Source organism: Gouania willdenowi, chromosome 9, assembly GCF_900634775.1.
Source record: "Gouania willdenowi chromosome 9, fGouWil2.1, whole genome shotgun sequence".
Lineage (NCBI taxonomy): Eukaryota > Metazoa > Chordata > Actinopteri > Blenniiformes > Gobiesocidae > Gouania > Gouania willdenowi.
This window is the reverse complement of record NC_041052.1, coordinates 28737276-28763555: the sequence shown is the minus strand read 5'-3', so window position 1 is coordinate 28763555 and position 26280 is coordinate 28737276. Positions and strand designations below refer to the sequence as shown.

The 26280-nt window shown below is 39.5% G+C and overlaps 1 protein-coding gene across 2 annotated transcripts in view; it reads left to right on the top strand.

The window, feature by feature from the left end:
- galnt9 (polypeptide N-acetylgalactosaminyltransferase 9) overlaps positions 1-25606 on the top strand; it is a 149043-nt gene extending 123437 nt beyond the window's left edge. For both annotated transcript variants that reach the window (XM_028457463.1, XM_028457464.1), the window contains 5 exons: positions 15288-15473; positions 16861-16998; positions 22315-22410; positions 24616-24783; positions 24877-25606. In XM_028457463.1, the coding sequence (XP_028313264.1) occupies positions 15288-15473; positions 16861-16998; positions 22315-22410; positions 24616-24783; positions 24877-25032 (744 nt within the window). In that variant the 3' untranslated portion in view covers positions 25033-25606. The remainder of the gene's footprint in view (positions 1-15287; positions 15474-16860; positions 16999-22314; positions 22411-24615; positions 24784-24876) is intronic.
- The last annotated feature ends 674 nt before the right edge of the window (positions 25607-26280 follow it).

The window sequence follows — 26280 nt, the reverse complement described above, 5'->3', positions numbered from 1 at the left end:
ACTGCACTGTCCATCGGGCACACAAGCAGAGCTGCCAACCCTCATGCATTTTATGGGGTCTGTGTCAGTGCAGAGGGCTACGTGTAGCTAGTCTTAATACTACGAGTTATTTTCTCTGAAGACCAGTTGCATGATTGCTGCATGTCACTATGACTCAACAGTCAACACCCACATTTTGTTGATACCAAATAAAGGCTCAGAATCACAGTTGCAGGGGTTGGCCTGTGGTGTTTTTGCACCAACCAAACTATTGCACGGGGTACGCCCAGCCCAAGAAGATAAAATGTCTACTCCCAAATTTTACTTGTGACTTATTAGAATAAATTGCAATAAAATTATGCTACTCTTGTCATCTATCCTCAAAGCTGTTCAATATAAAGACTTAGCGAAACAAATCAGAGCTGGGCCAGGGCAAATGCCTGGGCCCTTTAAACCCAAATAATAAACCTCATGATAACATCATTTTACAACATACACATGCCCGCAACAGCAGAGCTTACAAGCTTCAGCACCACGGAGAGCAACAATGTAATTTTGAAGTCCATCAAACGGACATCAAGTATAACAAAACAAGAGAACAACAAAAATATTAGGCGCCAAGGTCAGTAATAATCTATCTATAAAAGCAAGGAACATCTGTGTGTCTGTGTGTGGAGCAAATATCTCCCCGACGCAGTGTGAGTTCGACTTGAAACTTAGTCAACAGCTTCCAAATACCCCAAGTGTGTGCATCTGTTAATTTGTGTGAGTGGGTGCTAGCGCACCATCTATATCTATTTCACTACACAGCTCCCGAGCAAGAGTCACGTGTGCGGCCAGAGCCAATTGCTGCGCACACAGCCAAGCAGACGCGGACTGTAAACACACGAGTGAGAGAGAGGAAGATAGTTTAGACCAAAACACGGGAGCTCTCTGAATAGATCATTTGAAATCGTCAGCCACTGGTGAGTCTTTTGCAGACGACTTTCCCAACCCGTTCAACGGATTCTCTGTGGTGCCGTGCATGGAAGCTAAACTCTGACCACTCGGTTCGAAGGTAAAAAATGATTTTTGTTTTTTTAAAAAAGACAGCGAATTGTACATATTACTTTAATTTACTTACTCACTCATGTAGTTTGGAGCTTTATGTTTTGTTTTGCGCAGTTTTGCTACTTTTCTGATTGGCGTTACAATGTCTATGGAGTTTGGTTATCAGCGTCTCAAACATTTCACGGGAACACACACACAAGGTAATTATTTATTTCTAATAAAAAATGTACTAAATGAGTAAAATAAAACAAAAAAACTAAATATTTATACAGAAAAGTACACAAAATGACTCCAGAATCACTCTATAATGGAAACCAAAAACAGTTATACAAAAAATGCACAAAAAGACAACTGAAAGATACACAAATACACATAATGACTCCAAAAAACATACATTACAGAAAAATACACCAAACAACAAAAATATAAAAATTACTCAAAATACACTAAAACTAAATATTAATACAGAAAATGCACAAAATGACAACAGAATCACAGTACAATGGCAACAAAAAACTCTAATTATACAAAAACACAACAGAAAGATACAAAAATACACATAACTCCAAAAAATATACATTGCAGAAAAATGCACCAAATATAAAAGTGAGTAAAAAAAAAAAACAACAAACACATTTATCATGTTCATGTCTCATAGAATTAAACCAGATAAATCACACACACTATTTTACTTTGTATCCACAAATATACACCTTTATAACAGAGTACAGAGTATGTACACCTCTTTGTACACCCAACCCTCAAACACATACTCATTTGGCCATAATTGTCAACTCTACTTAAGCTCCTACTATATGAATACATACTTTCGACGGGCACTTTACTAAACCGAAAACATTTATACAAAAAATGCACAAAAAGACAACTGAAAGATTAAAAAAAAAATATACACGACTCCAAAAAACATACATTACAAAAAATACAACAAAAATATAAAAATGACTCAAAATACACAAAACTAAATATGTATTCAAAAAATACACAAAATGACTACAGAAATGCACAAAAATACACAAAATGACTCCAGAAGCACACTACAATGGCAACAAAAAACTACGATTATACAAAAAATGCACAAAAACACAACAGAAAGATACACAAATACACATAATGACTCAAAAAAACATACATTATAGAAAAAATGCACCAAACAAAAGAAATATAAAAGTGAGTAAAAAAAAAAACAACAAACACAGTTATCATGTTCATGTCCCATAGAATTTAACCAGGGAAATTGCACATGCTGTTTTATTTTGCAACCGCAAATAAACCCCTTTATAACACTACAGAGTACAGCGTATGTACACCTCTTTCTTTGCGCTGTCATTCTCTATGGACAACATGGCAAGTCCACTCAGTCTCTCCTGTCCCACTGTAGTCCTCAAGTGGTTTTTAATATGTTTTAACTTGGAGAACGAGTGGGGCAACCAGACTTATTTCAATGTGGACAAACATAAATACACAGAAAATATCTGATAGAAAAACCCAGTGTATATACAAAAAGAAACCTAAAAACATTAAGTCTCCAGATGCTTATAACTACTTGTTATGAACGGACAGGTAGGCGGGCTGCTGTACTCCTGTTACCGAAGGTTTCCGTGTATTTTTGCGTATTCTGATCAGTTTCAACAGTTGAGTTTTTACTAGATCCAGACTGAGATAGCGCGCCGTCTGCTCCCGTTACCAATCGCCTCAGCAGCGATTACGTTGACACGATCGCTTCTGTTGTTTTTCACCGAGCCTGCGCGCGTATGCACCTAATTTAGTATGCCCATGTCACATGAAGTGGGTGTCTGCGTGACGGGTAATGTTAAACAGACTGGCCTTTTTCTGGGCACAAGTAATTGGAGGGCCTGCCTTCTCCAGCTCCCCTGAGCCATGGTAGAGGCCCGGCTCCTTTAGTCCTACCTTGTATCCGGGCCGGGGGCATGCAGACCTCCCAGCCCCCCCCGAAGCCCCGCCCCTGCTCGCAAAGAAAGTAGATTAAAAAAGAACCTTGTGTAGAGACCTGTGTGGTCAGTCCACAATGAATCTCACTCAAAGGTTTTTGTGTTAACTTCTAAACACAATTTGTTTAATATAAGAAACTACTGATGTCAGCCGTTAGTACCCAACACTGCCTTCATGTTCATGTTGAAGCGGTATTTTTCCTTGTTAGTTACTGTGTTGCGTAATGGTGCTGATGAAAGCCTGTTTACTGCTGTTAATAGCTTCTCAGGCAGGCTCCTGTTGTCTTTTGCCTTTTAGAGCTCATCATGCAGCTTGTGTGGCTGCAATTAACTGACTATGTACAGACACAATTAAATCTAATTAGCAATTACATTACCAGTACATCAAAGTACTCCACATTAAGTGGTTGCACTTAATCATGCAAGCTGCAATTTTTTTAAAAGTCACCTCTAAGCAGACTTTACAAAAATGCAGTATTGACGATAGCTAACAGACTAAATCGGTCTAATGTTTTCTGATTTAGATTTGATCACATTATAATTTCTAAACATATTTTTGCACGAGGTTTTTCACTTTTATCAGACGGAAGTACAGATTTTGAGGTTTCTTTTTCAGAAAATATACATTTTTATATTTTAAACTGGTCATATCACATTCAATTCACATGGATGTGTAGGATTATTTACTTTTCAATAACAAAGCACCTAATGGTAAATTTCAGCAAGAAGCACAGGCATAAAACATAATAGATCCGTGTGTTGCATGTGAGTAACCACATACATAAATACATTAGAATTATAGTGATTATTATTATCACTTTAAGATAACATTTTTTAGCATGTTTTCCACTATGAACACAAAACAATTCAATCCAAATGTTTCTGAAATTGAGTGGAAAAAACAGACCATATTGTCCAGTTAATTTTACTAATGCTTCGACTACTAAGCCTTATCTCATACAACATGGAGTGTTTTAGCCTGCAATCTGCTGTGCACCACCTGTTTTTTTCCTTTAGAGCAGGGGTGCCCACACATTTTTGCCTTGCAAACAACTTCAATACTATTTTGGATTTTGTTGTCTCCTGTTTAGTAAAGTCTTTAACTTTAGTTCTTCACAACTGGGTCAATAAGATTCATCGGATTTAATCAGCTTCTTTGATGTTTGTGGTTTCCTTTGAAACTGACTCTTGCTTTCTTCTCATGAAATGCACCAGAAAGAAAAAAGTCTGAAATAAGAATAACGTTCAAACTGAATTCTTACCATGGAAGACAAGTGAAGAGAACCACTGTTTATTTATTTCATTATTCTGTCTTTTGAACAATACAGGATGGATGATTTTAAAAAGCAAGACTCTTACAGTAAATTCTAAAAATAAATCCCTATCCTTTGGACAATTAAGCAGTTATCTTAATAGCAAATGATTAATGTTCCTTCAAATTAGTCAAATAATAGAAAATAAAACAAACACAATGATAGTTATGTGTCCTCCAACATACTGAAAATAATCAAGGCTTTTCTTTCCAGTCCTACGAGACATCCTTTTTGCTGTTGTGGAATCTACATTGAGTTACAAGCACACATTTAAAGAGTAGCTAAACCCCTGCTTTCTGCTGACCTGCCACTGGGGGGAAATTCAAAAAATGCCTTGATTATGGGCGTTACTCCTGAAGCAGTAAGACACGACCACTCAGGCAGCCGGTCAGTGCTGGCAGTGGCAGAGCGCTGTCTGCTTAACTACTACATACGATACACAGCCCACAAGCATAAACACAGCACACACAGATGCTATGTTACTCACAAACAGTTCCTGCTCTACTACTACTGAGAACCTCAGGACACCACTGCCTCACACACACGGCAGCGAGAAGTACATGCATGTTTGTGCACATGCAGAGACAGACAGGGATTCACACGCTGTGTCTGCACATACACACATAGCTTGATGAACCCTCTGATTAGACCAGAATCTGCTCCTGATAGAAGCACAGAGTCAAAAACATCACTGCAGGAATGCATGAAGCATGGAGTTTCAAATTACAACTGTGAATGAATGCTCACTGAGGGCTGTGATTGGAGGAAACCCTACTCCCTCCTCTTATCTTTTATAGGAGGGGCGGGGCCAACAGTGACAGTTGGTGAAGTGTGATGGTCACCAGAATCTGTCTCAGCCAATAGCAAAATTCAATTGTAATAGCTGCCATTCAATCTTTAGAGGCCAGTCACTTACTAAAATGTTAAAAGTTGGACTATGATTAATAAACAGCACTACTTAATACCCAAATCCATATGTATTCAGCAGAAAAAAGTGGGTTTGGGGTTTAGTTCCTCTTTAAGATGGAATGAATGAATGAACACAAAAAAACACTGCATTACAGACTTAGTGGTTAGGATGGAGTTGCCAGTTCAAATTTTGTGCTGTCTGGTTTGTGTGTGTTATTGAAGCTATTTCTAAAGAATCGGACAAAATTTGTGGGCTTTCACACATGATCCCTAAACTGAAGTGTAATGATTTAAATGTGTCACCTACTTGAGGCTATTAGTCAAGTCACAGGCTGAGAGAAGAGTGAAGACTGGGCGGAGATGCTGTTTCCAGCCAGCCCGAGCCCCACAGAGGGAAGCGGGGACACTACACCTCACTGGGGAAATAGGAAGGACTGCTCTTTAAGCTTCACAGTTGCTCCTCTTTGATCCCTCTTCCGTCCATCAACACGGCAAACTTCCATTTTCTGCTGAACAAGATGAGCCGCATCCAAACCCATTATAGTGCCAGAGATTGCACTGTTTTCTGCATGACGTAGATGTGTCTCCACAGCAGCGTGACTGATTCCACTTTCCAGCCACCAGGCTTCTCTGTGTACTGCTCCGACAATAATATATCGAACCATCCACGGTTGAATACGGACTTGTAAACTGCGGTTTTTATCCAACCTCTCCTCCGTGCATTTTCTACCCAATTACATTCAAGGATCAAAGCCAATGTTGCAAACTGTACAGTGCTGGACTAAAGACAGTGAAATTAAACTACAAAGCTATTTTGAAGCTTCAAGTCAGAAGATCTAGATGCATACTGTGATTCTGTCACTGGATATATTGAGTGTTTTGTCTCAGAAGGTTAATAAATGACAAGCAAGTCAAAAGCCATTGATAAATTCTAATGGCAAATAAAAGTAATAGCGTGTACTGAGGCTTTCACATCTGGCATTGCTGCAGCCTTTATGCAGGCAAGATACTCTGTGGAGTAGTCCATCAGGCTGCAAAGCAATCCTGCATGGACAGGATTGAGGATTATTTTAAAGACACCAACTGTCAGAGTGAGCCGTGACGCTCACACTATAGGTAGTGAGTACAGTCAGCTATTGCCAGCAGCTTAACATCTGTTGACTTGTTGCTACTGCCATCATCATTCCATTCATCTGTCTGTTATCATGGTTCTGGTTCCTGGTTTCATTATTCTTGTTCACCCTCTTCAATAACTATGTTACCGGTCAAACAACTTCCACTGTGCAGGGAAAGGCCTAGCAGCATTTGTGTTTGTTTGTTAGCAGCTAACTCACCACCATTTTGACAGCAGCACTTCCAGGTTTCAGGAATAACCAAGTCATGTAAATAGGGGTGTTTGGTTGGCTGGTGTTGGGACAAACCATTGTACAGAGGTGTTTGTGTAATTTTTTGTTTGTTATGGATTTTTAAAACATTGGAGGTGAAGGAATTGACATCATTACATAATGGATGCTTGGATAATTCATGTTTTGTGGTTTTGTATGTTGTTTATGAGAATTTATTTTGTTATTGAGTTAACTGATTTTAGATTGGCTTTGTTTGGCCTGTGGGAGGAGTTACAGGTAGTGACTGCCTAAATGGAGGCCCAGCCTCAGGTGCAGGGAGGAAATGTGGAGAGAATGAGAAAGGAATATTAGTAAGTCAGTATATAAAATGGAAATATTACAATTATATAGATATTTTTACAGATGAATCTAAAGATGAAGAGGATAGGATAGGTATATGTATATGTATATGTAAATATGAAAATTGGGGAAAGATCAGGTCGGTTTATACAGCAGAAATGATGGCTATTATTATAGGTCTACAATGAATGGAGCTCTCTATATTATCCAAAATATGAAATCTGATAGAGAAGATTGAATGTTAGAAATTTGTCAGAGTTTGTTTGGACTGCATAGACTTCTTATAGATGTGAGATTTAGCTGGGTACATTTAGAAGTACAAGGAAATGAAAAAGCAGATAAAAATTCTATTAAAATTATTTTATAAATTCACTTTTTGTTAAAGGCGAAATTAAGGCTTTGATCAAAAAAGAAATGATAAAGAAATGGCAGGTCAGATGGGACAGGAATAAAAGTGGAAGGAAGTACAATTTTCAGAAATCTATAGATGTACATGGTGTAAATAGGAAAAATAGAAGCGAGGAGGCAATTTTAACTAAAATGAGGTTTGATCATACAGGGTTGAATAAGACAATGTTTCTATTAGGTAAAAGGGAAACAGATGAATATGTGGAATGTAAAGTCACAGAAAATGTTGAACACAATTTTGCACAAAATATAGAGAAGAAAGGTTAAGGCTAAATCAGAAGATAAGAGAGACAGGGAGGATATGGAGCATTGAGGGATTACTTGGAAGAACAGGAGGGGGAATCAAGAAAACATAGAAAGCTGTGATAGAATACTTGAAAGATATAGAGATATATCATAGGATTTAGTTTATTATTATTATTATTATTATTATTATTATTATTATTATTATGTGAATAGTGACATACAAGCTCAAGCTACATACTACAGCAGGAGGCAGTATGCACTTCTTTCAGTTATGTTTGTATGGTTGTAACCCACTACTAAACAAAGAAGAAGTTGCAGGGATGAATCCTGACAGAGCAGAACTGATGAAGCTGTTGGCAAAACAAACAGAGGGTGAAGTACATATGTTCAGGATTGTAAAATGTAGCCTGGCATCCCAATGCCCTTTTCTTTTATTTTTGCTCAGTTTTTGGTTTCCTGTTTTTGGATTCACTGTAAATATATTGCAAAAATAATCAGAAAAACATTCAATTGAATCCTGCTGAAGTCTGTCTGTTCCCTCTGCTGCTGGTTATCCTGCCACAGCAGCTGACAATACAAGTGGCTGAGACTTAACTCTATCACCTCCTGGGACTCTACAGGAGGGAGTAACATCACTGCCTAATGCTTATAACCACTCGCTCGCAAATGATCTGAACAAATTAAATCGGTATACAAGCATCTGGACATGGGACAATCTTACGCTCAAATGCTTTTAATTGTCTACTGTACAGCTTTTAACTCACTCATCCCTGGGAAGCTCATCTGCAAACTTAAAGCTTTCAACAAACAGGTTATTTTAAAGGTGTATCCTGATTTTGAACTCTATTTTGTGTGGTTTAGAAATCTCAAAGCAAAAGAAAGCACTACTCAGGGCGCTATGTTCTACTGGCAGGACAATTGGGTGCAAGCTGACTGTCCTGGAAGATATTTACAAACAGACATCTTTCTTTGTTTTGATGTCCTCTGTCTTTTAAAAGCTCAGGTCTATAGACAGATAAAGATATTTTTTTTTTTTTTCGAACCTGCAATGGAATTTAAAAATCCAAAGTACAAAGTTAATCAATGTTATCTATTTAATCCTGAACTTTCAAAAGGGCATATTATTACCTATAAAGTAAAGTGTTAAATTAAACAATGCTGAACAACAGAACCTTTGTTGTCTTTATTAATCTACACTTCAAGTATTCATTAGTTTTAGCCAACAGCATTTTAATCAATCACATATCCAGACATAGAATAATCTATAATACACATTTTCTTGTGAAGTTGTAAGATTGTTATCTCAATTATACTACAAATATAATACAATTATACTAATTAGACTACAATTATCATCATATCATTTATGTTGTTCTGATGATTTCAAATAGCCAATAACAATAACGTATTACGTTGTAGGGGGACAAAGGGTTTTAAAAATGATAATATTAAGTATTGATATGAACAGTAAGATTTTCCAAAGTGCCATCTAGGATTGAGTTAAAGTGTTTTAGGTCACTTTACAAGTTATTAATTAATACCTTGTCCTTCAAGGTGTGAATTCTTGTCAAACTATCTACTCTTCTATAGCCAAACAATACGGATACATGAACCACAGGCAAATAGTGAAGTTTAAACATGTATGTATCAAACAAGTTACACAAACAACACTAAAGACCACTATGCTCACAAACTAGGTATGAGGCTCGAGTACATAAAATAAAAAGAGAAAGTTTTATGGAAGAAAGACAGACATAAAAAAACATAGCGTGTGTGTGTGTGTGTGTGTGTGTGTGTGTGTGTGTGTGTGTGTGTGTGTGTGTGCACTCCTATCGTGCAATCATGGGGATGAGATGATGTGTTTGCATTAAGCATGAAGTTATGTGAATGTTGTTATTTTGAAGCCTGATTAAGTTCCAGAATACCTCGAGTTCCGATGAAAAGAGGGTTTGTACTCGTCCCTTTAGTTGCCTGAGAGTCCGATAGCAGAGCTCGGTACCATGGAGTGCATCCGAGGTGGCAGGTTCTGGGTCATCAGGAGAGTTTTCCTGTGTGCTTTCCCATCAGGAACGGGAAGTCGGAGAGAAACAATCACCATGTCTGGGAGTCTCTTTTGATGTGAAGGAGAGAGGGTTTGGCAAACTATGGCTTTCTTTGTCTCACTTCATAAAGGGGAGGGGAAGCAAGGGGTAGCTTACAAGTTTTTAGAGTCCTTCTCTCAAAAGAGGCGTACTGTGGTATCCGTAACACAGGACTGTATCCACTACAACGTCAATGCCAAAATGCTGGTATATTATGGGCTCTGCGAATTCTTTTATATCTACAAGTTATTTTTTTTTTATTATAACTGTTAGTTACGTAGTGTTTTGTGAATTGAATGTTGTATGTCATTCACAAAAAACTAGCATTCTGGGAATATGTAATTATTTGTAAAAATTGTAATTGTCAATTTTACATAATTTGAGTTGGTCTTGGCCACATACTACCTCTTGGTAAGTTTGGTGCAAACATGTTTTCTCTACTGTAATGTAGCTAAAAAACTCAATGTAGACCTGTACCTGCTCTACTTTGCGTCCCAGTTTACATAAAACAATTTTACAACATCACCTACACACTTGTTAATTACCAAACAATGAGCAAGGCAGATATTCTAACAAGAAACTTGCAACTGACACCTGCACTTGGCCCACAATGTACCCTGAAAATAGCTCTCGATGTTAGGTTTGTTATAATGCAGAAAAATAACATATGCTGGTAGTTAATCTCACATACCATGTTGGCTCGTAATTTTCTAACCTTGACAATCTACAAACCCGCTTTCAGCAGAAGCAAACTGCTAACTCCAATTAAATTAAATCACGCTCTATCAGTTTCTGTGAGCAGGTAATAAATTGATTGATTCTCACACGCATTATTGATTTTATAACTAGAAATCTCAGGAAAGAAAAAAAAAAGCCAGCATTAAACAAGGATTGGTTTTTTCATTGCTGATGGGTAGATCTGCACAGAAGAAAGGCTTCCTGTGAAAAAGGTGTTTCACAAACAGCCACATGAAGTTACAATGAAGTTACAATCCGCAACAACACTATTTTTGACAAGCTGCAAAGAAGGGAGTACCTCTTTAAAAGTACAAATGGGTCTAAACCAGGGTCATTAGGGATCACCAGCAGCAGTGGTGTCCACAGGTAGACACTAGGTGGTGCTAAAGCACCTGCCCTTTGCCCTCTGGACCAAGCAAGTGCCCTTTTGAAAGATCTTTTTTTTTTTTTTTGTGACCCTTGCTTGCATGATCACCTGTAAGTACTCGTTGATTAAAAGCGTGTGATACTAATGTCCCAATTAATATTCCCTTAATATCCCAATTATTACACCCCCACCCCCGCACACACCTCTGTCAACGTGAACGCACAGAGCGAACACAAACAGAGGTACGTTGTAGCAGCAAACAGTGCACAGCTATAGCCTGAAACACACCTCCTCTCCTGCCCACCAGCCAGGTAACACATAAATGAATGCATTCATTTGTCTCTGTTGTGAAGAAGCCTGTTTCAATGCTACACAGCTGGGCATAAACAAGCAGACTGCTCACCTACTTAACAAGCTAGACTCTAGGGATGGGCGATATTGACAAAATAATATCCCGATAATTTCTGTTATTATTACAATAATGATAAAAATCACGATAAATAAAAGCTATAAAAAAATAAGAAATTTACAACTTAGTGTAAACAGTGTTCTGCTCCAGATGAATACTAAATGCAACAAACGGGCAGTTTTGGCCCATGGAACAAGGTTTTTTGGGGCATTCTTGGCTAAATTGAGGGACAAACGGCCCGTGGCCCTCGCTAATTTCCTACATGGGAATCTATCGTTTTCATCGTGGGATGACATATTCTTACTGGTGAAAATGTTTTTGACAATAAATCATAAACGATAAAATATCACGCATTCCTACTAGATGCTACCCAAAATCAATAATTGATATGACATGATGATGACCACCGGTAGAGTTTGTAATTGGTATCCTACAGCATTGTGAATCTATCAGTATACTTACTTAAGATGAATATTTAGTAGGCTATTGTGTAGGTTTACATTAGGCTACATAATAACACTTGCAGTAATTTATTTGATAAATGACAAACAGACAATTCCCTATTGCCTGCAGAAAAAGTAACCCTGTGCCTTGATGAAATATAACCAAACAGTTCATATTGTTGGTATCTTTTTATTTACCAATTTATCAATTGCAGTATAATGCCTAGAAAGCTACAGCAGGCAGCCCAGGGGAGCAGCTCTCTGCTCTCCTGGATAAAAGCATCCACCAGCAGCAGAAAGGAGGAAGAGGAAGATGTTGATGAAAGGTCAGAGTCAAGAGTCATATTTACTGTTGAGGGCATTTTAAAGCTCAGATTTTACAGTTGAACTGTTCCTCTGTTTTACTACTTTAGCTAATTATTTTATTTTGTACCAACAAGTTATTTCTCTGTTACAAGACTTAAAGTAATCTTGTATTTACCTTAATAGGCTACAGTAGATTCAACTTTAAAAATAGGCTATTACTAAAACTGTTATTATTCTATTCTAGGCAGCTAGAGCAGAGAAGCAGTAGGCCATCTACCAGCAAAGAAGATGAAATAGATGAACAGATAAAGCAGAGTCCATAGCAGCACCAAGTCTATGCACAGAATCAGAAGTGCTGTTTGATGACCAGAATGAGGGAGAACAAGAAAGGCATGATGTAGCAGCTGTATGTTTAAGAGATGACACAATTAAAAAGATAGCAGCTATCCAACAGAGAAAGACATCCAGGTAAATCATAGTGAGGTCGTCAGACTCTTTAAAAAAAAAAAAGAAATAAGGGAGTGGTGGCCTAGTGGTTAAGGATGCTGGGCTTGTAATCGGAGGGTTGCTGGCTCAAGCCTCACCTGGGCCAACACTGTGGGATGTTGAGCAAGTCCCCTAACCCTGAACTGCTCCTCAGGCACCACAAAATGGCTGCCCACTGCTCCTCAGGGATGTGTTAAATGCAGAGGACAAATTCCATTAATGTGATACCATTACATGGCCAATTAAAGGCGAAAGCCCTGATTTTTTTTTTTAATTAATTAAAGACATGGTACCAAGGAGGATGCTGATTTAAAATGATACTTTGTACACTTCTTTTGTTCTGACGAGGGACAAAGAGTACACCAATCTATCATTGTAGCTTGTAACTTGCTTAAAACCTCTCCATGTGCGTTCATTCCAAAGAAATAAAACAATAGTGATTGACTGATCAGTGCTATAGTGACCATTGAACTGTACCAGTTCAAAGGTCAAGTAATTTTATTGAGATATTGACATAATTATGCAATTACATTCAACATGTGCTTGTAATGTTTATTTATTTTTTAAATCTCACACTGCTTTAATAAGGCAGCCATCAGTTCGACATGCCGCAAAAAGTGCCCTTATTTTTCACCAAGCACCTGCCCCCCAAAATGTCTGTGCACGCCACTGACCTGCAGTAAAGATGAGCGGTCAGTCAGTCAATAGAGAAATCTAAATTCAGGTGAAACCCAGTAAACTCCTCTCACATTGACATAGCCTGAGTTTTTCAGAGTGAGGGCTCCAGAGAACAGATGCTTTTAATAATTTTATTAACATATAATTAAATACTAGCTTTCATAGTTTCCGTAGTGTCAGAGAAACATGCATTTGGCCTTTAACTTGGTTTTAGTTTGGTTTGTAGTTTCCTTACTTTGCCGATTACTTAAAAAAAAGAGATTCATTGATGCACTCCTGAGGTTGTGTTAGCTCACTTCAGTGTTATCCTTACTACGTGTCTAACGCAATCAAGTATGGCATTAAATACTGTGCTCTCATTTTGTCATTTTGGCCTGAGTATTATATAGTAGATGGCATACGGCAAGACATGACATTTTCAATTAACAGTGATTTTCGGCTGTCTGGTTCTCTTCATCATTAGACCATGTTTGAGTTATTTTCATCATTAAAAGGTTATGCGGTCAATTTATTTGAATAACAGTCATTGTTAAAACAGAAAAGGATTGTTAAATCCTTGTTTAAATGTAATTATTGTATATGTCAATACATTATACATGAGTAAATCCAGCACTTTGCATTATAGACCTTGAAGTTTTAACTGTAAATTATTTAACTCTGAAAGAATGTAAAACATGAATATGACGCATCCATCCATCTCCTGCCGCTTGTCCGTTGTCAGGTCGCAGGGGCAACGTTCTTATCAGGGAAGCCCAGGCTTTCCTCTACCCGGCCACTTTGTTTAGCTCTTCCCGGGGAATCCCAAGGCGTTCCCATGCCTACTGGGAGATATACTGTTGTCTATCCAGCGTGTCCTGGGTCTTCCTCAGGGTCTCCTTCCAGAGGGGTGTTCCCTGAACGCCTCACCACGGAAGCGTCCGGGAGCATCCTAATTTGGTGCCTGAACCATCTCATCTGGCTCTTCTCAATGTGGAGGAGCAGTAGCTCTACTCTGAGCACCTCCCGGATGACTGAGCTTTTCACCCTATCTCTAAGGGAGAGCCCAGCCTTCCTACAGAGGAAACTCATTTTGGCCGCTTACGCCCGCGATCTTGTTCTTTTGGCCATCACCCAAAGTCCATGACCATAGGTCATGAATATGAAAAATGTGAAAAGGTTTACCCAACATGTAGCGGGCACATTTTGTCATGCACCACTTTTAAGATGTAATGTTTTATTCATGCAAAGACAGACAGAAACAGTGACTGCTGTTCTGACGGTTGATGTCAGAAACTTTGTGCATTTTACCAGCAAATGCTTCAGTGAATCCCTGTCCTCTCTACATCTTGTAGACTAAATATATTGTAAGCCATACTCCTTTCCCCTGAGGGCATCGTAACACAATAACACAGAAGTTCAATGGGTTGGAACATCTGCTACAGAATGTGGCGATTGTCATTAAGTGACAGTGGGTGGTGAAGGTGATGGCAGTTTGTACGGCTCAAAGGATATTACCACAATGCTGTACATGGTAAAGTGGCTTTTATAGATGTCTTTTGATTTTCTTCAAGGTTTCAGAAGTTTTAGTGACTTTGAACCTTTTACACTTGTCTTTCTGCACTCTGACACAGATACTGTTGACTCCGACATCACTTTCTGCTGCCATTTTCATACCTTGAGTGTTGGTTGAGGGTCACATTGTCTCTGATTTCACAATCAAGACACCCACCTGTGATGGATGCTTTTTAAGATGACATCTAGTCACTGCCTGTCTTCCCATATATCACACCCTCTGCCATACCAGTAGACCAGAGTCAGGGTTTTTTGTTGTCATTGGTTACTCTCTGAGGACTGTATTTATGAGCTCACAAGTTCATTTATCACCATCTTTTACATCGTCTCACTGTTTTCAGCAAAAAACACTACAGTCATACCTAATGTTCCATAAAAAGCAGATCAATCAACATACAGAAAAGGATGGGACTATTGAGTGAATAAAAGTTTTACAGTCTCAACAGTAATTATTCTTTTGCATCCGACTTTCTGCTCTCTTTTCTTTAATGCAGTAATTGACCAGTGGGAGTAACTGATGAGTATTTGTTATGGGACTGGAAAATAGAGACATATGATGAAACATAATGACAAAATACATTAAATAGACTTGCAAGAAAGTTTCATTTTTGAAGTTTTGTTCTTGGCAGTTACATTTCTATTCTCTGTGTGTGTTTTCTAATGTTTAGGTGTGGCAGTGTGGAGGCAGCATGGAAGTATTGCCATGTGCCAGAGTTGCCCACATCGAACGCATCAAGAAACCATACAACAACGACATTGACTACTACGCAAAGCGCAATGCCCTCCGTGCTGCTGAAGTGTGGATGGATGAGTACAAATCCCATGTCTATATGGCATGGAACATTCCAATAAATGTATGTTTCTACTAACCATGCTAACTTTCTTCCTCTTTACTGAGCTCCCATTTGTCTGCGCTCCTCCCATTTCACTTGCTCATTCAGACATGCTGCCGAGGTCTCTTGAGTCCACAGTCAATAGAAATTCTACATTCAGATTTCATCCCACTTGACCTTCACACTGGTGGTAAAGCAAAATGGGACAGAGAAAACCCTCTCACTCCTAACAAATGACAGATGTGCATCAAGTGAAGACGTGCTTAATTTTGTTCTATTTTCATACATGTAAAGTTAGTTTTCTGACAAGCCAAAAGATAATATACAGCTACATTAATTAATGAAGACTTTCATATTGAATCCTAATGGCCTATTCAGCCAGGAAGAATGAGATGATGGCCAGTTAAGGACTTCATTCAAGGCATCAAACATTGTTGATATTATCCCAAAAAATGTCAACAGCAAATTGGAACTCCTGACGCCTGCACATAGTAAAGAAATGTGCCAAAAAACAGTTGACAGTGAGGTGTGATGGTTACTTTGGCCACGTTTTTACATGCATGGCATGTTATTACCCTATGTTATTAGCCGCATGACGTGTTAATATTACCCTCACATTATTTGTTGCATGACATGTTATTACCCAATGTTTTTAGTCCATATAATTAGCTCATGTTATTAGCTACATTACAAGTTATTATCCCTGTGGTGGAGTTATTTTGTGTACAGTACAGGATCACTCCCTAACTCGCTCAGTGAATACTGCTCATACTCTCAATCACAGATTGACAGCATTGTCTCTCATACCTCAGTTTGAAATAAGTATATAGTTCAATCTGGTTTCTCTTCTGCCAACAGAACAGAAACAGCCCTTGTCATAGTCACAAACAATCTAGTAACGACATCAGATGTCAGTTCTTTCACCATCCTCATTCTTCTTAACCTATCTGCTGCATTTGTTCTGTAAAATTAACAATTTTTATGCATGCAGGGTATAATTGTAAATTTGCAGTAAGAGTGTGGTTTGCATATTAATAGGGATTTGAACAGTCGCTGTATATGCACATACTGATCTTGGCTTTTTGTTCACGTGCATTATAATCAGGCCTCAGAGCCAAGCGCCCCCCCCCCCCCCCACACACACACACACACCTCCCTTCCTTCACAATCCACTTGGAAATCCACCTCCATAATACAGACATGGCTGTGAGGGCTAATAATTATGCCGCTGAATAAAACTCGCTCAGCGTAAATAGTGTTTGGTGAAAGAACGATAAAGGTCCCACATGACGGTGTATTTGTTTTTCTAAATACATTAGTTAGTTGTATTATCTCTAGTCACACAATTTGTAAAGGGAATGCTGACTAATGTGGATTTTTGCCTTCACTTTGCACATTTTGTTGACAGAATCCCGGCGTAGACTTTGGGGATGTCTCAGAGCGGTTGGCCTTAAGGAGAAGGCTCCAGTGTCAGAGTTTCCGCTGGTACCTTGAACACGTCTACCCAGAGATGAGGATTTACAACAACACCATCACCTACGGCGAGGTGAGAAAGAAGACGCTTTTTAAAAACTAAAATACAGGTTTTATTTTTTGCAATTTGATTTTTATTAATAAAACACATATGAGCTATGTTTTCTTTTTATCCTACCAAAAAAAAAAAAAAAAATTAATTGAGCAACACCTGTTAAACATAAAATTAAAAATGTAGTAAGCAATCCTGTTCACAAAAACTTTGTGTTATACTGGGTGAAATGTTCCTTTCATCCTGAAAGTAGTGCATTTATTATGTATTCAAATATATCTCTATAATCTCTATAGCAGCTGGAATCCTATACAAAATCTGACCAATTTCTGCCGTTCAGCCCAAATGTAAATAACCAATCAGATGCGACTATGAGACTACAGATGGAAATAGCGTTTAGCTAAATCCAGTATATTTACAACTTCAGCTGTCCATTAATACACAAGGTCCCACTCAAATAAACAAATAAATAAATACATGCCTCCATGTCTTGTCCTCCCTCTGTCCCTCCCTTCTCCTCCGTGCACACTCATCATGTGGTTTTGTTCCTGAAACATTAGGCACAAATGAGACATCTGAAGTGCCAGAGATGATGTATAAGTTCTTATCTTTCTGTTGGGCATGTGTTTTACTTCGGGGAGTTTGTTATTTTTACATCAGATGCACATTTAAGCTTGTGGGGGTGTGGAGGGAGAGGAAGCTTAGAAGAGGTCTTGCTCGGTAAAATTTTGCTAGCTTTCCAGACTGCACCTATATGACCACTAGCATGGTATTGTGTACTATAAGTCCCTGTTTTGATTTTGACTTTATACAATGAAAACTATTTCTGTGGTACAATTGTGTCTAGGTGAGAGGGTTCAAGGACCCAAATGCAAGCATAAAGGCAATAAAAATGAGTAACTTTCAGCTAATTGTGTTAATACAAAAATCAAATAAAAAATGAACAGAATGCAAACTCTAGAAATGAAAGATGGAAAAAAAAAAACAGACCTAAACCCTAAAGAACGAACAGGACCGAGCTCACAAATCTTACTGATAAATGCTGACAGACTTGGTGGGGAGAGGCAGAACATGGACTATACACCAATACACACACTCAACTCTTAAACACTCCTTAAGTGCAGACAGGAGGGAGGTGTCTTCACTCACACAAATATACTATGTCACATTTGTGTTGAAACAGGCAGGAGGCAATTACCCACGTGTAAATGTGGGTAATTGTAAATAATTTACCAAAACAAGACCAACTAACATGAATAAATGCCAAATAGAAAAAGTAACCCACAATCATAGACTACTCAAATCTAAACACCATCAAACCAAGTACAAAAAACCTGATAACTAACCCAAAAAGTAACCCACTCAACTGCAGATCATGATATGGGTGTATTTTAACACTTTAATTTAGAACCACACCCTCTCCAATACTGAATCTTATTGGCATATTTTAATATTAATAGATCCTCATCAATTTCACCAGTGGAAAATCAATACAATTGAGTCTGCATTTCAGAAAATGTTGCACTTAGACAGTTTCTTCGCATCTGAGTGAGTTTGCTGCCTTTTTGTTTGCCCTACTGTCAGTCAGCTTTGGCTCTGCTTCACTGGTAATGATATCTACAGGACAACATCTCCTCAAGAGGCACTATTTAGGATTAAGTTACTTCTCAATCTCCACAGTAAAAGTTGCCTCGTCATTCATAGACCATTACTGCAACACTTAGTAACTCAGATCAAACAGCTAGATAGAATCTTCCCAGGGAACAGCTCAGATTATTAATGACCTGACCTAACAATAAAGCCATAGGCCTACTCATTAAAATGCATACAATCATATCTAGCAGGGACAAAAGTAAGAGTAAAAAGTGCATGATGGGATTCTATCATGCCAAAGTCACTGGCACCTTCAGGAACATTTGCAATGTGTTGAATAGAATAGAACATACTTTATTGTCATATACCATATGTACAGCTACATACACAAAATTTGTTCTCTGCATTTAACCCATCACTGAGGAGCAGAGGACTGCCACAGTGTACAACCAAGGGAGCAGTTAGGGTTAAGGGACTTGCACAAGATCCTACAGTGATGGCCCAGGTGAGATTCAAACCAGCAACCCTCCGATTACAAACCCGCTTCCTTAACCACTAGGCCACCACTGCCCTGAATGACATGTGGCATTCTAACATTTGAGAAACAAATTGTACAATCTTAAGTCACTTGGTTGGCATTTTATGCCAAAGTCAGGCCTTGAGGTAAAAAATCAAACACAGCACAGTGGTAAAATATTGGACTATCACATGGTGGACCAGGGTTTGAATGCCGGCTAGCAACCACTATTGAGTAAGGCAAGACTCCTAATGCTAACCACCTACCTCAGATGTGAGCAATACCATACATGACATCGCCGGATTAACAAAGTTCATGTGGGGTGTTGATTACCTGGACAACTCAATGGCAAATAGGCTACTGGAGCAAAGCAAATGGACAAGGCTTGTAACAGCCTGAATGAAAGAGCTGCTGACAATGGAAATCAGGCAGTCTCAGGGTGCTGGATTTGTGGTGGAACCATCCGTGCATTGTTTGAAGCTTTTGTGTCTTAACATCTGTGGTCTGTATCTCACCCTTTGGCCAGCTTATTATTCCTGCAGGGTATCTGATTACTGGCAGGGCGTAGCTGTTTATTGGAGGTATTTGGCCGAAAACCGCTTTCCTTGTCAACTCTTCGAGGTTGCCATTTGCTTGTGGGATTCTGTGGTACTTGTAACAGTCCTCAATGTCTGCTATTGTTCCTTTTGGGAGTGAGACTCCTTTGGTGTGGACTACCTTTCCTCGCTTAGTCACCATCCGACCACACTTTTCTAGTCCGAATGACAACCCAATGTATGCGCTGTAGATTCTTGGAGTATGGATCAGTGAGTCTATGTCTTGCTCATTCTTAGCGTACAGCTTGATGTCATCCATGTAGAGGAGGTGACTGATGGTGGCCCTGTTCCTGAGTCGGTATCCATAGCCAGTCTTGTTGATTATTGGGCTGAGGGGGTTCAGGCCTATGCAGAACAGCAGTCGCGACAGAGCGTCTCCTTGGTATATGCCTCATTTGATAGAAACTTGGGCAAGTGGCTTGCCATTGGCCTCAAGGGTGGTTTTCCACAACCTCATCAAGTTTGCAATGAAGGCTCTTAGAGTCCTGTTTATGTTGTATAGCTTCAAGCATTCAATGATCCAAGTATGTGGCATTGAGTTGTAGGCTTTCTTGTAATCAATCCAGGCAGTGCTCAGGTTAGTGTTTTGATATATATATATATATATAGAACCATTTCCCTCCATGAAAGAGACAGTGAGAGGCCAGGATAAAGACAGCTCTTAGAGAACTCAGTCAGTTAGCAAATAGAGGAGCACTAAGAAAGTAGCCATCCATTCTTTAATTACTTGAAACTGCCTTGTCTCTGTCCATGTGCCTCGGTAAGGCCCTGACTTTTTGTGGTTGCTCCTACAAACAGAGGTATTGGAGTCTGGACCCAGCACACATCAGACAGAGCTCACTGTATGTTGAACACAGCTGGCTGTTTGGATCACACTCTTATCAGCCTGAAGGAAAGAGGAATATTTGCCCTGGTGTCATTGAGGAGGAATGGGTGGTACTGATTGTTTCTTTGGGGACTTTAGTTTTGGGGGAGAGAGGATGGGAGCATGGTGGGGAAAAGTTTGGGGTGTCAGTATTGTGCCAGCAAGCACCAGCTCATTCATCAGGGTGGTTAAATCCAAAAAGGCAGAAGGTTGATCAGGTGAAAATTTTGGGAGGAAGCACGTCCTGAGTTGTGGAGGGTGGGTTGAGCTCTTCCTGTTGACAATCCTCATTCTCATTTCTCCTTGGAAGCTCATCAATGCCATGTTCTTTCCTTGTTGTTTTGTTTTCCAATAATACATTTTGTCCTTTGTTTATATCAGGACTGATATGTGTGAAAAGGCAGCACAAGCCAAAGACAAGAATGTTTTCAGAGAGTAAATCTTTGAGAATTTCAGGTCTGCTCGGTCGGGGTGGGATGGGTGAACTCCTGTTTTAACTCTTCAGACTGCTTGTTGGCCACGTCATTTGTTCCAAAATGAATGTCAACATTCTTCACATTTGGGTATTCTTCTCCCACAATGTGCAAGATTTTGTCAGGCAGGTCTGGCACTGTGTCATTCGGTATGCAGATTACATCTTATTCTTGCTGAACATCTTTTGACCATATTTAACAGCCATATCACCCACACTCAGAGTGTGAGGTCCCCACTTTGGCTTATCATGTAGCTTTTGATTTCCTGAAGCTCTCTCAGTCATTGCTGTGCTGCAAGGTTGTATGTTGCCCTCATTAGAGCAGAGCCCTTGGTCATTCAGCAGTGGAGCAAATTGATTGGCCAGTTTTACATTTAACTGGGCTTGTGCTTTGGTGTGTCTTCTGTCTTTATCTGATAGGTAGACAAGAGAGTTGAAGTCGAAGTTGCACTCTGGGAAGGGAGTGTAGTCCATCTCATTACTGATATCAGGGCGTTGTGCTCTGCCTGTTAGCCTTTCCAGCAGCCATAACCTTCTCTTAGGCTTAGCTATGAGTGTATTCCAGAGATGACTTAGACCTGTTGGCTTATCAGTGTGAACCGGAACCTCTTTGGCTCTGATAGCTTTGTCTGCACGGGCTAGTAGCAACTTTGCTTTTTCCTTCCCATTGCTTTGAAACAGCAGCTCAGTTGTTTCATTCCCATATCCACAGTGTCCATCATCCAGTTTGCATGATACTGCTAAATAAAGAAGAGGTCCTTAATGTGTTTTCATGCATCACGGGATATAACCACTTCAGATTTATCGGATCAAGTTGTTGCGTAAATAAGAAAACGAACTATTAGTTTTAAGACATGTAATTAGCCATAGCCATAGGCATAATGGCTATGTAGACATAGCCATTATGGATATTTCAGCCAATATGCGTTTGCATATGATGTTTCCACGTCAGGTGTAACCTTTGTATTTCTGCTCCCATTAAAGTTAATAGTTGAATAGCATTTCAATGAGAAGTTCACAGCTTAGTTACATGTCATCCAGTTCCTTGGGGAGAACATGCAAACTCCACACAGAAAGGACCTAAGTGTTTACCCCAGGGATTGAATCCACGAGCTTCTTGCTGTGAGGCAGACGTACTAACCACTAAGCCACCGTATGCCCCCTTTTAAGCCAGTACACTGTATGAAAAAATTAAAAAAATAAATAAACAGACTTACTGCATCAGCAATAAAAATTGTTCCCAATAATTCAAATATTAATTAGGGTAAAGTATTCTTTTGTGCTTAATTTTCAGGTGAGAAACAGCAAGGCAAGTGGCTACTGCCTTGACCAGGGCTCTGAGGATGATGACAAAGCCATCCTCTACCCCTGTCATGGCATGTCCTCCCAGGTCAGTTTTGTTTGCTTGGCTACATGTTTGCTCACAGTGACCCTCATTTATTAACTGTTCGTGTATTCAGATCTGTGCGTACAACGTGCCTTCGACCTTATGACCTACACGTTTTTGGTTTTCCTTCAATAAACCCACTGATAAACTGTGCTACTGTGCTGGAGCACAGAGCTCCATGTGTTCGGCTCTATGTGTTGGACCAGCGTGGGAACACTGCTGTATACCACAGAGGAAATGTGTGACATTGTTTTAACCTGTTTTGCACAACAATGCATTGGTGAATGAAGTGATCTGTGCAACCTGAGGGGCCAAAGCTGAACCAGTAACCGCTCAGCCTCCACTCAGACTTTTTAAGGGATTTGTTAATTTATTTAAATGTGGTATTTTTTGCTTGCAGCGTGCGGACAACTGAGGCCAATAAACAACATATTTATGTGTCTCTCCAGTATCTGTGCCCTGAAATGAGGTTTGATCGGTGTGCAGCGCACACGAGGGGGGGTGTGAGGGTGGGAGTGTGCACGCGGGATCGCGCTCATTTAAACCATCATTTGTCATTATTGAGAATTCAATTCTAATCTCAGTCCGCTTCAACACGGAAACACTGTTCACTTCTTTTCCACAGAGCTTTTAAATGAGCTCCTTAAATTCCAGTTTTCTTCACCTCAGCTTTGAGGATGATGATTTTCATCTCGAACACATTTATTACCTTGCAAATGTTTGTTTGACCTCAGTGGACGGGGCCTCCAAACCTGGAATATTTGATGGCGTAACATGTTAAAGCTGCAGTTTGTAGAATGTAAGACGCTCCCCTGTCCCCTCCTGAGAGAACCTCACTGGTCTTTTTCTGAACACACGCACACTGTTGAACTCTTTGTGACTGTTTTCTCCATAGAGACTAGCAATAAATGTAGGGACTTTATTTTGTGTTATTGGAGTATTTTTTTTTATGTTTTAGAGACATGAAAGCACGTATCACGGGCAACTGTGCTGCGGCCGATCCCAGCTGATCAGAGAAGATTGCATCTGTTCTCTGTCTCCACCTTAGATAATGCTTCTCTTAGATTTACAAGTTATTTATCCCATCAGTTCTCTCTCCCTCTGACTCGCTATGTGGGGTAGACTGAGCACGGACTAAAAGCAGATCACACGCAGCCCGCCGCACATAGAGAGATGGAACTCAGTGAGTCCGTTCCCCCTGAACACGTTTGTGCCTTTATTCTGTTGCTTCTCCACCTCGGTGTTCCTTTTTCCTCTTGCTTTGCCGTGTAACCGCTGTGCCAAAAACTGCGATGGAGACTTCTGCTATCACACTGTCTCTACTCTCGGATCATGAATGCGCATAGACTTTTGATGAGCAACTCGAGCAGCCAATAGTAATGCTTAAAACAGCTCATGGGATCGCTCTGTTGGTTGAAAGATCTCTGATTGGCTGAAGTCCAGCGTCACACCCCTGTATTTCTAAACTTCATTTACAGAGTCAGGAGAAGGAGCAGAGATTCACTGTCCAATCAGAACACTGGATTGCACTATGCTCAAAGATGATTATGGATTTTTGACCAAATACCACAAAAAAACTTACATATTGCAGCTTTAATGATGATCAAATTCAGCCACCGCATTTATCAACACCCGATCATTGGTGTGCTTGGATTGGTCAGATAGAAATGTTTCATAAGTCCCACATTGGTCCTGATATCTAAAATGCACTCAGATTTGCACCCGTTTTCACGCAAGGTTAATATGAGGGCCAGTATTTTTACTGTTCTTTTAGCAGCAGTCCATAAGTTATACATTACAATAATGTCATGTTATATTTAGGGCTGGGACTTTAACACATTCATTGTGATTAATTAATTACAGAAAAATAACGCAGTTAATCACTTTTTTTTTGCACTTCAAAAAGCATGGAACTTTTCTCATTTCACAAGTTTCCGGTATACCCATAACACTGAGGCACAGACTATAACACAAGATACGGAACAGGAAAGAGTTTGCCAATTAGTGGAGCTTTGCAGCCTCCACTACCACCCCAATAAAATAATATTAACAGGCGAGTTTGGGAAAATAAACCTCAAATACTATTTTGCTGAGGTTCTTAGAAAAATAGCATAATACTGAACCTTTGAGTGTTTTGGCTTTTCAAACTATGATTGCTGATCCAGTGCTCAATCCCTGCAGTTCAATTCCTTTGGCTCTGTGTTGCAGCTTGCCCGCTATTCCACCGAGGGACTACTTCAACTTGGCCCCCTAGGGTCAACCACCTTTCTGCCTGACACAAAATGCCTCATTGACGATGGCAAGGGACGCACTCCCAGTCTGAAAAAATGTGACACAGTCTCCAGGATTTCCCAGAGGCTTTGGGACTTTACGCAGGTAAAAAAATATATCCCTTTGTTTCACCAACTGTTTAAAATATGCATTGTTTTACAATCCATTTTTCATTCACTGGATTTGTTTTCATTGCAGAATGGTCCAATAATCAGCAGGGACACTGGCAGATGCTTGGAAGTGGAAATGTCCAAAGATGCCAACTTTGGCCTTCGTCTGGTGGTTCAGAGATGCTCGGGTCAGAAGTGGATGATACGAAACTGGATTAAGCATCCATTGAAAGCTAGAGTGTGATCTCTGAGACGCTTTGGGCTGTATTTCAAGTCATGGTGGGATCTCAAACAGTGGACAGTTCAAAGAGGAGCAGGAATAGATGGTGCTGATGTCTGGGATTACATAGCACAGACGACAGAGCACACTGAGCTCCCCCTGTGCTTCTCTTCACTGAGTCTTAAAATGGCAATTCAAGTGTTCTACTTAGTCATGACACGTGTACTAGAGTTGGCAATGAAGTAGAAATGCTACCTTTGACATTTGGCTTTGTCTGCAGAGGGAGTGCTCCATCTGAGGATTTTTCAACTTAGCAGAATTAACTATGTTTCTGCTGTAAAATGATCAGTTTGGTAAGACACAAAAAGGATGTGAGTGGGTGTATTTGGTGTATTTTCCAGCACAAATCAAAATAAATAATTACACTCAAACTAGTTAATGATTTGTACTGCTCTGGAAAATTATTTGAATGGGGTTAATGTTATATAGACATCAGGAAATATATAATTCTTTACTTTCCAAAACAAACCACTGCAGTTAACTGTTTAGAATGTGGCTCTCACCACAAACTAAGCAGTCCTGTGCCTTTTTAACTTATTTTTCTGCTTTATCTGACCATTGAATGTCAGTCCCACAAGCATGTACAAAATGTTTGAAAATGTATTAATATATAAGACAATGTATAAAGTTGTTTAATGATGAGTAATATATTGTAAAAAGTAAATAATAGTGATAATCACGATAATAAAATACTTTTTATGAAGAGTGTCCTCTTTTGCATTTACCTCTTTACAGACTTTGTCAGTGAAGACTGTTTGATGCTAATGTTGCGTCCGTTATATATGGGGTGGGGTTGCTTGAACTCATGGAACATAACAGGCAAAATCCTTATTGATAAACTCTGGCTCAATATACACCATGGGAAATTCTGGGTTCCATTACAACTGGTATGAAGTGGGTCAATCAACCCTGAGAATGTAACCTTGGGTTAGTTACGTGCACGAGCGCAATAAAAAGCCATCATCAATTGAGCAGAGGTAACACGAGCTACCATGGCAACCACCTAGATGGGTGAAATAAGCAGGTGTTTATAGGGGAATATGAGCCTTTTATAAAGGTGTTCACACAGAACGCGACGTCAGCGACAATAGTCGACTAATTTGCCCGTGATAAGTCGCGCTTTATGGTCGCTTCATCACTTCATCGCTCCAGTGACGTGGGAATAATATGATTAGTATGTGCGGAACTTACAGAGTTACTAATGGACGAGTT